The 12,848-nt window shown below is 44.1% G+C and overlaps 1 protein-coding gene across 1 annotated transcript in view; it reads right to left on the bottom strand.

The window, feature by feature from the left end:
* The window catches only part of si:ch211-216b21.2 (heparan sulfate glucosamine 3-O-sulfotransferase 3A1), a 29,201-nt gene extending 16,561 nt beyond the window's left edge, over window positions 1-12,640 (bottom strand). Inside the window, exon 1 of the mRNA XM_019270141.2 lies at window positions 11,725-12,640. Within this exon, the coding sequence (XP_019125686.1) occupies window positions 11,725-12,251 (527 nt within the window). The 5' untranslated portion in view covers window positions 12,252-12,640. The remainder of the gene's footprint in view (window positions 1-11,724) is intronic.
* Between the last annotated feature and the right edge of the window lie 208 nt (window positions 12,641-12,848).

The raw sequence follows: 12,848 nt of genomic DNA, 5'->3' as shown, positions 1-12,848 counted from the left end.
TGAACTCCCATTTGTGTTAATCAAACTTCTCTAAATTGTTTGTATAATGAAATTATGGCTGTCAGGCAGGCCTGGGGGACATCAATTAAGGAGATAAGCAAATGAAAATAAATCGCTTTTTATCAAACGTGCGGTTGCCCGCCTGTGTGTCCGGTAAACACGGGAAACAACAGGAAATGATTTTGTTCAGAGATTTGAGGGTCCATAAATCGCCGTGACAAGCAATCAGGATGGACGCTGTGTCCGTACAGCCCTGGGAAACAGTGGGAGGACAGCAGAAACATTACTTCCTCTTCAGAGCTGAATAATGTTTTTTTGGGTTTTCATTTGGAAGTGATGACGCAGTGTTTAGTTTTTGACACATGTTCATAATTTCACCTTTGGGTTTGCTTTAGTTTTTCGTCTTCTGAGTCATGGTTACTTTTGCAGCGTCAGCATGAAAAGGCATCCGACTGTAACGGACACATGTCCATGCCAGTCCACGTTCCTCAACCCTGACCGTTTGAACGTGGCAGGTCACTCTTTCATGCTTGCTTGGCATTTCTGCACGTACCTGTGCTGTTGACTGCCGAGCAGCATCGTCATACGGAGGCTGTATTCACTCACTTGTTGACTAAAAAACACTTTAAGTGTTGGCGTGATGAGTAACTTTAAATTTTTAGTTTTAATTCAAACATCAAGAGGAAGATTAAGATGGCAGACGTACATAAATATTTCCACCAATAAACAACAAACAGAAAGAAAAATGATCAAATTAAAAGTTCTCTCTGTACTCACAGCCCTACATGTCACATTAGCTCAACTTTTTGTTTGAGATTGTGGATCTTTGAATCCATAAACTGTCAACCAGCATTAGCAACTTATTAGTGCAACGTGTCAAGGAGATGAATCAGCTTGAGGATGGATGGAGGATACAATCTGTGATTCTGTAGATGCATGCAGATCTTTCAGTAACGATGCATTAACATGCATTCTTCCATCTTTCACATAATTGTTTAGCTTTAAGTCACTGGTTATGATGAGTAGGACTATTTCCAGACACTCGAAAGACGACGAGGAATGATGGATGTGCAACAAAGCTCCCTGGTCAGCGTCTTAACATTTAAGCTAGAGAAACTAATCTTGTCAAAGTCTTATTTTTGTTATGGATTGTCAATTAATAGGTTTTCGTTGACCAAACGAGTACTGTAATGATACTAAAAAACAAAAATCTAACAAATATTTAAGGGAATTATGAATAATTTAAGGGGTTTTCTCTGTTTCTAAGTATTCATGGTATTACTAAAAAAGTTAAAAGCAGAAAGAGAATGAGCATAAAGCACGGCTTGAATTTGCCGTGTATGTACAATGGGTAGGGTGCCTCATGGGACCACAACGAGGAAAGGCGGCGCCGTTAATGGATGTGATCACAGCTTCCTGGTGAATAATGCAGCCCTGCTAATTGGCTGGATTAATAATTGATGGGGGCGTGTTTGGGGAGACGGCGGCGGTGGGAGCTGCAGCGGATGGAGAACATACAACCCGTCTTGTTAGGGAAGACTTTGAATGCTATATCTTGTACATCTGTCTATGCCGGCAGTAGGTCGGCTCTAAACAGCCAGCTTCCTCCTCCTATTGATGATACGACCGGAGGGGAGGATGTGACTGTGTGAGACGAAGATGTCAGAATAAACAATCGCCCTGACAACATAATGACATAATGAGCCCCGGCCCCGCCACATGTTTGACGGTTAAAATGACTTGGGCTCATGTCAAGTCCCACAGGCTCCACAATGTTGTTACACCCTTGGTCCAGACTGACCGTAGCTGACCCACAACTAGCCAGCTGCGTAAATAAAAAATGACTGCAATAATGCAGAAATGAAACATAAGGTATTGATGTAGCGGGGTCAGTTTTTTTACACATGCTTGGCATTGGATGTGGAGCTCAGTGATCCAGCTCGAACTCAGTGACAGGAACTAATGTTGCTCAGACGGAGGGGGCAGGACACAAGCTGATGGGAAGAATAGGTGTGGCAAATGAATGGGACATAGGAGGGTAAGAAAAATAGATTTTACTGTAAACTAGATTTATCCGCTGTTCTCGGAGGTGTCCAGTTGCAGGAGAATGCATAAAACCGGCCCATAAACAAGTCTTGTCTTCCTGTCTCTTCGGGTCAACACCTTCAAACTCACTGTTAAGCTCTTATAGGGAACAATAGGATCAATATCCCAGGGTGTGTTCAAAGGATTTCTGACAATCCAAAATCATTTGTTGCAGAGTTCAATAGGCGCTAGACACAAAAGAGCTGCAAAACAATGAGCGGGGTGCGATTTTTGAAGTCAATAAAGACGACACCTGTGTTTGTTTGATGAAAAGCAGCGCAGGAAGGCACGACGTGAAGATGAGGATTTGGAAATGTGGCTTTCGGCTCAGGTTTGAACACCAAAACATAAAACAGGTACTTTCACAAAAGCATGTTTTAGCCTTAAAGCAATAGTTCAACTTTTGGGGAAATGCACTTAATTGCTTTATTGTCAAGATTTGGATAAGAAGATCGATGCCGCTACGTTGTCAGTGTGTTAAATATAAAGCTACAACCAGGAAGGCAGTAAAGCCTGGCATTGTTCAAAGGTAACAAGATCTGCCTCCTGTAAAAAGCTCCACTAATTAACACATTATATCTTGTTTGAGTAATCAGTATTAGAACTGATGTAGTAAGGCACTTTTGCATTAGTGTGGATTAAACAGATGAGATCAAATGTGTTAATTGGTGAGCTTTAGAGGTGTTGGTAGGCAGATTTTGTCACCTTCGGACAGAGTCGGGCGAGCTGTTTCCCTCTGTTTACAGTGTTTGTGCTAAGCTGCTGCTGCACTGTAACTTCAAATTTAACAGACAGACATGAGAGTGGATCTTTCATGTAATTATTGTCAAGAAAGGGAGTAACTGTGGTTCACAGAGTGCAGGACTGTCCCTAAAAATAAGCATTTTATTCGCGCATAACGCACAACCGTATTGTGAAATTTGTCTTTCGAGCTTCTCCAAGGTTTTGCATCTATAATTTCCCTGTCATGATTCATCGTTCACTTCTGTCATAACTCCATAACTGAAGGGAATCTGCTCCGTGCTCCTTTCATTAACATGCAAATCCTCATCTTGAGCTGAAACAAAAAAAAAAGAAAGCCCCCGTTTCTTGTTGCACAGAGGATGTTCCTTCCTACTTCTATTAGCCGGACATGTTCCTTTGACAGCAATCTCCCTCCTGTCTAATGTACAGTCAGACCTAGTTACAATAGCAATTACTAGTGTTCAGGTTAAGATTAATTGAATTACTGGGTGGCTTCCTTGCACTCCTCTGTGGGCATATCAATCACAGCCCGTGCGCTACACACACCCTTTATCACCCTCTTCCATCTTTATGTAAAAAGACGCGGGCTGTGCTGTTGCACTCCATCTATCAATAAACCGGGTCCGGGGTGGCAAACTCATTTTCTAACACGTTCCTCTCTTTAATCAAGCAGCCTGGCATTCCAGCGTAGTTAGTAAAAGCTGTCCGCCATCCAAATGAATGAAATGTAAGAAAAAATAGAGCAGCTGGGGATGTAACGACTTCTTGTTTGACAAAATCGAGGCTGCTCCCCGTATGAGTTCAGAAAATATTTGTGATACAATTTTAATTGATCACCCGTAAAGAGAAATCCCGCTCTGTGAAAGGCTCTTTTGTGCAATGCGAACCGTTCACGTTTTAAAACACAATAGATCTTCGTGTAAAGCGTTTGTTTGAACAGCTGGATTTCTACTCGAGGAAGCAGGTAGCTTTTCAAAGAACCGCACATGCAATGGATCTGCAGCGCTTTGGTTTGAATAAAGTAGCTCTCCGGGCAGATTAAATGCCACTCTGTCATTCTCTCTCCATTCACCACCTCCATTATTAGCTATTTTAAAAAACTGTACAGGATTTCTGGTCATGGTTTAGAGTACTGCCAAACCCTAATCTTCAGCATGTTTTATTTCCCTCCTCGCTACCATGCGTCTCTTTGTTCATCATCGAGCAGGAATACACAGAATACACTCGATGTAGAAGCGGTGAAAGCTCGGAAATAACATCTGAAAGAAATAATGTGTTGGCCTCTTTGTCGGCCGTGCCAAAAAAATGCCAATCCCTTATTTCAGATGGACTCCAAGAGCCACACACACACACACACACTTGCGCCTCAAGCTTAGCTGGAGTATAATTCTGTGTTTTGCATGGAGACAGAGGTTGGGCAGTCAAATAGAGGTTGTGCCCGAGGTGCCGTCTGGCATAGCCTCTTCTTATGTCTGTAGTTTGGACTCTGCCAAGCCGACTGGCAGTGGCCATGCCCCGATGTTTGGTGCCATCCTATCGCCACACAGGCAGCTGCAGATAGCACACATGGCAAGGGTGTCGGAGTCCATGCCTTTAAGCACAGAGGAAGGGAGGGAAACAATCCTGTGCTAGGCCAGTAAGCTTAAAAAAAGACCCTTGACATGAGGGAAAGACTTTCCTGCTGAGCGAACGGAAGTAAAGGGCTGGAAAGATGAACCTCTGACTTCCTTGAGTTGTAAACACTTAAATGTTTTTTTTTTTTTTTTTTTAAATTACAGGGAATTGAAATACAGGACGGAGATGTGTGCCAGAAAGAAAAAGATGAATATGTGGCAAAAGTATTTTAAAGAAAACACGATGGTCGGAGCGGAAAATGGAGGACCCAAGAGGAGAGGGCTTCCTTCTTTTTATTGGTTCCCAGGCTTTCCATAGCTCTGGTTCTCCCTCAGTCTGTCTCTGTCTTTTTCTCTCTGGTGGAAAATATGGAGGGCTCCCTGTCCTGTGATAAAGCTGTTGCCTGCGAGATGGGAAAGAGAGATCCATCACGCTGAGGCGTTGGTTTACCCTGCCAATCCGCACCACTGAGGGCTGTAACGCATTCATGCTCCATCCATACATCATTTACCAAACCCTTCTGTGCCCAAATAACATGGGTTTGGCTGCACGTTTCTGAAATCCTAATGCACTCTGGCAAATCCTCTGAAAGCCTTGATATGCATGAATTCTGGAGGTTGTTTTGTGGTTTGTTTAGTTCACTTCTACGAAGAGGGTGCTGAAACAGTGTAGTCTAAAGCCCCTTGACTCGAGAGTGCCAAATGATAGGGTTACAGTCTGTCTTTGTTTGTGGAAGGATAACACTTAACTTCCATCAACCTTGGACTGCCAAGAAGAAGAAGAAGAAGAAGGAAAAAAAAACTCAAATATAGAGGAACAGAAATATAGTACAGGAAGAAAATTGCAAACATGATTCTTTCTTTTCCTTTCATACGATTTGTAAAGTGCCCGGAGGCAGAACTGCAGCGACGTTAGAAAACATTACCTGGCACGTTTCCATGGAGTTCAGGGAAAATAAACATCACTGACATTCACTGGCATTTCTCTGAAAACCGCTAAATGAGTAAAAGGGCTTCAGGTATATCACCTGGAAATGGAACACCGGAGCTGCAGACCAAAAAACGAACGTCTCGAAAAGGTCAAAAATCTTTATAGAGCGATGTATTTTTGTACAGTCAAAGACAATAAAAAAAGTGACCTCAAGTGCCCCTTTTGAAATATGAATCCCAGAATAAATGCTTCATAATGTATGGGCTAATACCTCATAAAAAAAAGGCCGACAGCTGCTAAGCTGAATGAGCCCGAGATACGACGGGGTCAGACAGGTTGCTGACTAGTGTACACAGAAACCCAAAAGTGAATAAACAACAGAATCCTAGAAACAATGTAACCTGAGCTTAATGTTACACCACCACCTGCTGGCATTGTCGACTCCGAGGGTGGCACATACTGCGGCGGCGAAACTCCTGACCGTGATCGATCACACTCCCTTTTCTGCACGCGTTCATCAATGCCGGAGTTCCTGATCCCCGAGGCCGCCGCGAAATGTTTGCATGAAAGCAACCGGTTAGCAACGTACAGCTCTTATTTTAGGTGTGTCAGGTGAATGCGTCAGGTGTGAGCGTCTGGTGGAGATCCAGGTGGTGTCTGCAGAGCGAGCTGCACCTGCTGCCTGTCCTCACTCACCCATCGGGGGGCAGATTCTCAGGATGCCAGAGGGCAGCTGCTGACAGCCACTACTTTGGATAGTCCCTCTTGCCTCTATGTACCTTCCCTACATGGGGCCTCCAGGGGTCAGCTGCTAAGGGCATGCAAAGATGTCAGTTGGGGGGTGGCGGAGGTCAAGGAGTTGGCAAGGAAGGAGGGGAGGGGTGGGGGGGGGCGACCACAGTCATGGGTGGTGTTGCATGCCTTCAGCAGGAGGTGAGCGTCCCGGTTTTACAATTATACTCCCCGATAATCACTTTCACAATCCAAAGGCAGCCCGGAGCTCATGCTCAGGAGGTCTCTGGCGATCACGTTACGTCCGCTGTGTGTGTGCCCTCTGCAACCTCAACCGTGACCCCTCCACCCACCTCCGCCGGGTCCTCTCTACTCCACCTGCCATCTGCGAACCTGACCCTGTGTGTTAGCAGATGCAGTTCCTGAGCCACTTGATACCCAAATCTGTCAAAAAGAAACTGTTAAAATGTTTTTTTATTTTTTTAAATCACTAGATATACTGTTTCAATATCATTAAATGACGTTAGTTAACTAAATAACAAAGTTCCACCCTTCTTTTGTGAAGCACTGACTCTTTTTTTATAGCCAAACACACTTAATGAGTTTGAGGCTACCCAGCCAAAGATGGTTTATTTTGGAAAGCACTTTATTTAAAAGTTGAAGGTAGCCCTGCAGGTTTTATATACTGCGAATGTCCTCCCGGTATATAAAACCTCTCCCTTCCGAAATAAGTCCCATTCCAACATCCTGTTTCACAATGAAGCATGCCTAACTACATTAGAAAATTACCATCCGCTGCCATTTCTAGGGACTAAGAATATTTCATTTCTGCTTAATGTGTTTCCAATGTTGTGTCAAAACAGGCTAAATCAATCAGGGGATCAATTAGAGGAAATGGGTTAAATCTGTTTTAAAAATCTCGACTGTGCCTTGGAGAAATGCTAAAACAAATGGCTCCTTTCAAAGTCTCTCTAAAGAGACTGTGGAGATACATTCTTAAGTGCACACAGGCGCATAACAACAGCAAAAAAAAAGAGAGATGTTCCTCATATTTTTGGATAATATGGTTGTATAAATCCAGATAGGTGATACAGCGTGGTGCGAAACTCTGACGGCGTATATAAAACTCGAGGAGGAACATGTCATTCCTTTTATTCTTGGCTGGGTTACATCCGCGGGCAGCAGCGAGAGCCAAAAGCACACTCGAGGTGCTCACAGTTTGTACGCTCACATAAATATGCCCACATACACACAGAGGTCTCTGTTAAATCTGGTTTTGTCATGACAACCTGGCGCACAATAAACAATACACGCATGCACGTTCTAACTTGTCGTGTATGTTGTGCAGTTTTTCAGCCGATTTCCAATGAATTGGTTAAATTGTTGTGCTGCTTTTCGAGCGACCGCTACAACAACTTAATTGTCCTGAAAGACAACCCGAAGAGCGGCTTTCCTCGCCGCTAACATCCAGCTTCTCCCATTTGGAAGTCGTGTCATGTTTTCCACCGGGCTTCCAAAACCTCTCTCCGCACTCGAGAGTGACAAGTAAAACGTCAGGCAAACAGCAAACAAGGCCAGAGTTTAAACTTGGCCACCCAATTAACTGACACCCACTCTAAACACAGCCAGCGTATGAGAAAACTTGGACGTCGGAGAGCCTCATTTTCAAACGCTGGGAATTCAGCAGCTTTTCATTGTCGGCGTTGGACAAATGTGACTTTATTTTTCTTCACGTTTTTTTTTTTTTGGTGGAGTGGCGGCGACGGCGGTGGCGGCAGGGCGGATTCTTGTCTTAATTGAGTTGTGTCAACAAACCCAACTGGCCAGACTAACGTAGGAAAAAATGCTAATCACTAATTAAGGGGGGAAAAAAAAAAAGAAAATGGCATTTGTGGAATTTAAACACAGACAGGAGACATTATTCTGCACTTTTACATCTGGGTCTGGGTCTTGATCTCGATTTGTATTTGAATAAAAAAAAAAAAAAAAAAGAGTCTTGCCACACAGTCGACACAGAAACGGATCAGCACCGCAGCTTTCTAACACAAATCCCCTCTGGGTCACTGCTTTTATGATTAAGACCCCCACCCCCCCTCTTTTTTTTTATTACCATTACAGAACATGCTTTCAAATAAGGCCAGTTTCATGAAGAGGGAAACCCCTAATTTAATGTGATTTCTCAGCTAGCTGAACATACTCTTTTCATTTGCTTGAAGGAAAACGCTCGAGTGGACCACGCTGACTCTCCTCAACCTTACGCGGCCTCTCTGAGCTGGGAGACACACAGCGAGGCTCTGCTTGTGTGTGTGTGTGTGTCTGTTTTGTTTGTTTGCATGTATACACGCGTGAAAAGAATGCGTGTGTTCCTGCGCCGCACATGGTGTTTGTTTGTATCTCGGTAAATATCCTTGCGGCGGAGTTGGTGGCGCGTTGCCCTCGCGTTTAACAGGTCACACATGTTTTTATGAAGGGTAATTAACCCATTAAAGGATCTGGTGAAGGCTAATCCAGAACCGGTCTGCAGACATCAAACGGGGGGAACAGCGGCTGGGTCTAGACAGGTGAAAGCTGGGTGTTCAGTAACCCAAGTAGGCCAAAAACATAATACTGACTACTCTGTTGCATGGACCTCTGCTTTAGTTCACAGTGTTTGTGCTTGACCTCCTTGTTCACTCCGAGTGTCCATTTCCACAACAAAAGCCTAACAGGTTGTATGTGATTATACGGATACAGCGCTGAGAAATGTGTAGTGAAATGTAACACTGACTGACTGGGCGATCGAGGCCGGGTGTTGGTTTCCTGTTTAACAAAAGACTCTGAATTTACTGAAAGTCTCCGGGTAAATAAAAAAAAAAGAAAAATCAAGACTGACATTTTATTCATTCAGCCAAAATTTGTGTCTTTTAGCTGAAAGAACAGCCTCGAGAAATTAAATATATAAAGTCGAGGGGGGAACCAAGATTTGAATAAATGCAGATGGTGAGGCAGAATTTTACCCAACTATTTGGACACATAAAAGTGAAATTTAAAAGTTTAAAGCTACCAAAGCTTCCCGCTGTGCAGCCGCGCTGTCAAAACAGCGACTTTTATCCTTCTCAATAAATTACACTTTTCTTTTTTTTTTGCATCATAGCTTCGACCGACTATTTCAGGGCGGTTGATGGAAATTCCCAGAACAAGGCGGACGAGTTGAATTCTGAGCGCGTCGGGAAAAGCAGGCTGGAGATGGTGACGCGTCACATTAAGAGCTTAGAGGTGTTAAAAGTATGTTCCACGCATTCCCATAGGGACAGAGACCAGTGATTCATGCCGAGGCCTTCACATCACAATAAACAAAAGAGTCTCCTGAGACAGGAAGCCTCTACGTTTTTAAGTATTCACTGTCGCTAATGAAAGGAATCACATAATTCAAGCAAATCGGACACAGTGATTAGTCACAGAAAATCTGCCCTTGTTTTGCTCAAACACCAGCAGATTGTGCTTTTATTTTTTTACAGAGTATTTAACATCCTCTGGTGGAGCTGCTTCGACACAAACTGTCCTTACTGCAGCCTTGAAATCTGAAAACCATCAGTACAGTCGATAAACCGCGGCTCCGGGGCCCGTTCTTTTCACGAGGTGCCTGCTTACGTTTTTAGGGCGAAGCAATCAGACCGATTTCCTGGTTTCGACGAGCACTTTTGAAGTGAACAAAACAAAAAAAACACCTCTACGTGACCTCGAGCAAACAACTTCAAATGAATGCGACTCAGTCAAAAGCTTCCCCAAACACACACACACAAAAAAGCTATCAACAGGAAGACTCTCGGAGAGTTGTGCGAGGAGCGCTGACAAGATGAACTCCTGCAGAGCGGGCCACGCTGTTGTAACAGTTATTTATTCCTCTTTTCATTTCAAGGGTCCTTCTCTTTTGAAAATGGACAGCATTAAAGGGAGGGGGGGGGGAAACCGGCACTATAAGGTCTGTCCTTGGAGGCACGGTCCAAATTCCAGAGAATCTTGGCAACTCCTCGGGATAGATGGGACCCTCATGGATATAAAACCCCACAATGGATGAATAGGTAAACAGAAGGGTGTGAAAGAGTGATGGCGAAAAGAGAATGTTCACTCTCAGAGAGGCACAAAGAGGGAGGTGTGTGAGTGAGGAGATGGGAGAGAGCCAGAGAGTGTTTGGGGGGAGGAGAGGGGCCGAGAGAGAGAGAGAGAGAAGGGTCCGGAGGGAGTTGTCGGTGAGGGAGAGTAAAAGTTTTGTCTCCAGGCTTTTAGAGGGTGCTGTGTGTAGTGTTAACTCAATCAAAAGGTGAATTATACCTCCTGAGACACTCAGGTAACCTTTCATTATGGCCCTAATCCTTCTTAATAACAGAGCTGCAATGTCGGCAATGCCCCATTAGACAGAGAACCACCGAGAGGGAGAGCCATTATTCCCAACAGGGCCGGTGGAAATGTGAACACACAGCACTCACTCACACACACACACTCGCAGTGACAGATGAAATCAATCACAAATTTTTTTTTTCCGACTTTCGAGCAGAGGAGAACGGCGGCATAACTTCTCCGACGAGGAGATGGAGAGTAGATGTATGTTTATGTGGATCGGGAGTTTCTCTATAAGATTTCGCTTCTGTCAGGCGAGACTGAAACCGAGTCCGTAAAAGCAAATTCAGACAGAAACAGTCTGCGGATTAAAAGAGAAAAAAGAAAAGATTGACTGTAAACTTGTTTTTCACCTTTAAACCTCACCGTGCACAAAGTTAGATGCAGTTTACTCCTGATGACAATGAAAACACTGATTCATCTGCAGTGAAACATTTAAACTTTTAATTAGTTTAAATTTTTTTAAATTATTATTAGAGTTTTGCACTTTTTCAGCATATCTCTGCGTTTAGTTTGGCTTTTTTAGAAAAGAAAATTTTATTATTTCGATTACACTCGCAAGTAAAAAAGTGGACGAAATCTGCAGCGTGGCATAAATTATGTTATTAATTCAATTATGAATTTCTTCTTATGATAATTTAATGAAATAAACGGGCTAAAGAAAATAAATCTTATGTAGAAAGTGTTTTAAAACATTTATAGAAACTTCCACAGACAGATTTAGTTATATAAGACATTAATTCTTCAACAGTAAAAAAAAAAAAATCCAAATTGCCAACTTGTTTAAATATTTAAAAAAAAAAATGTCTTATCCATGTCTTATTTCCCAGCCTAATCAAGTCCCGGGGAAACTATGATCCCACCATGGCCCCCGTGACCACAGCAACTTTAAAAAGCAGTCAACCCTGAAATGTGCAACAAAACGAGCAGCCTGATAACATCTAATGAAAGCAGGTCTAATGCTGCGTCATAAATCAACAGGGCTTCTTCATCCAGCAGCAATTAGGCTAAAAAAGCTGAGATGTTAAAGATGTATGAGCTGTGTGGACTAAGCTTTATCAGTGAGCTAAATAAATAAAAAGTTGGATAAACACAATTAATCTGAGTGACTAATAACAAAACACAGAAGTCACGCCTGGATTATAAAACAACATGTGTGCTGAAATACTGAATGTATGTCTGCGTAAAAAGTTGAATTATGTTTTTTTTCCTTCATGCATAATTAATTAGACAACTGTTCACCTGTACCACTCCAGCCCGTTGTCATAGTTGCGGTCGAAGAAGTGCGGCTCCGCTCCCACGGCTCTGATGTCCGGATGAACCCGGAGAAACTCCAGCAGAGCCCGGGTCCCTCCTTTCTTCACCCCGATGATGAGAGCCTGGGGCAGCTTCTTGCTCCCCTCCCCGAGCGGGCTGAGCTGACCCGCAAACCTCGGGGACACCCTCCTCCTGGAAGCGACTAAATCCGGAGGAGGCAGGATGAGAGAGTCCTCCACGACCTGCCCCGCGCGTTCATCCGCGAGGACCCGTGAGGAGCGTCTCGCGGCCCCGTAGCCTGTCCCCCCGGTCCATTCGTACACCAGTCTCTTAGTCCGTGTCTGTGAAGTCAAGTCCTCCGCTTTGACCGGCGAGGGCGAGGTGGTGCCGCAGCGGTCGGTGAGGCAGTGCAGGAGGAAGAGAGAGGTGAGGAGGGAGCCCAGCATGACCGCCGCTTTCCTGAGGATGCCTCGGGACGGGGGGTCCAGCTTACTGATGCGGCTAAAAGCCATACCGGTCCCTTGGTGGTCGGTACAGGAGCCACAGCCATGTTAGGCACACATTATTGAGTCTTCTTGCCATTGAGAAACTGAGGAGTCTTCATCCACACACCTGTCTCCTCCAAAGAAAAAAAATACCTGCACACAGGTGAGCAAGACCGTCAAACAGGTGCGCAGCGCTGCCGGTCCTCGGGTCCTCAGGTGATCAGGGTCTCCTCTGTCCTCGCTCTGTGCAGGATGTCACCGCGAGCCGTGATGGACCAGCCGCACGTGTATAGAGTTGTAAACTTGTCTCGCACGTCAGGTCGCTTTGACAGGCAACTCCCTGACCAATGAGACGAGGAGAGGGAGCAGACAGGAGCCAATGATATTCCAGGTGGGAGGGGACACTGACGCACGGGGACATCTCAGCCAAATTGGAGCTCATTTTCATGTCAGGGTATTTGTGCAACTTCTACTCTAGTAAATTTCATAAGGAAATATAATATTTTCTACATATTGTTGCCTTTTCAATTTAACATTAAAATTAAATTTAATTAAAAAAACAAACAAACTACCTAACTACATATGAATGAGCTGATTAAAGTGCATTACTGAAGCTTAAACTGG

This window comes from Larimichthys crocea, chromosome XVI (genome assembly GCF_000972845.2).
Source record: "Larimichthys crocea isolate SSNF chromosome XVI, L_crocea_2.0, whole genome shotgun sequence".
NCBI classification, from domain to species: domain Eukaryota; kingdom Metazoa; phylum Chordata; class Actinopteri; family Sciaenidae; genus Larimichthys; species Larimichthys crocea.
This window is presented reverse-complemented; position numbering and strand designations above follow the sequence as displayed.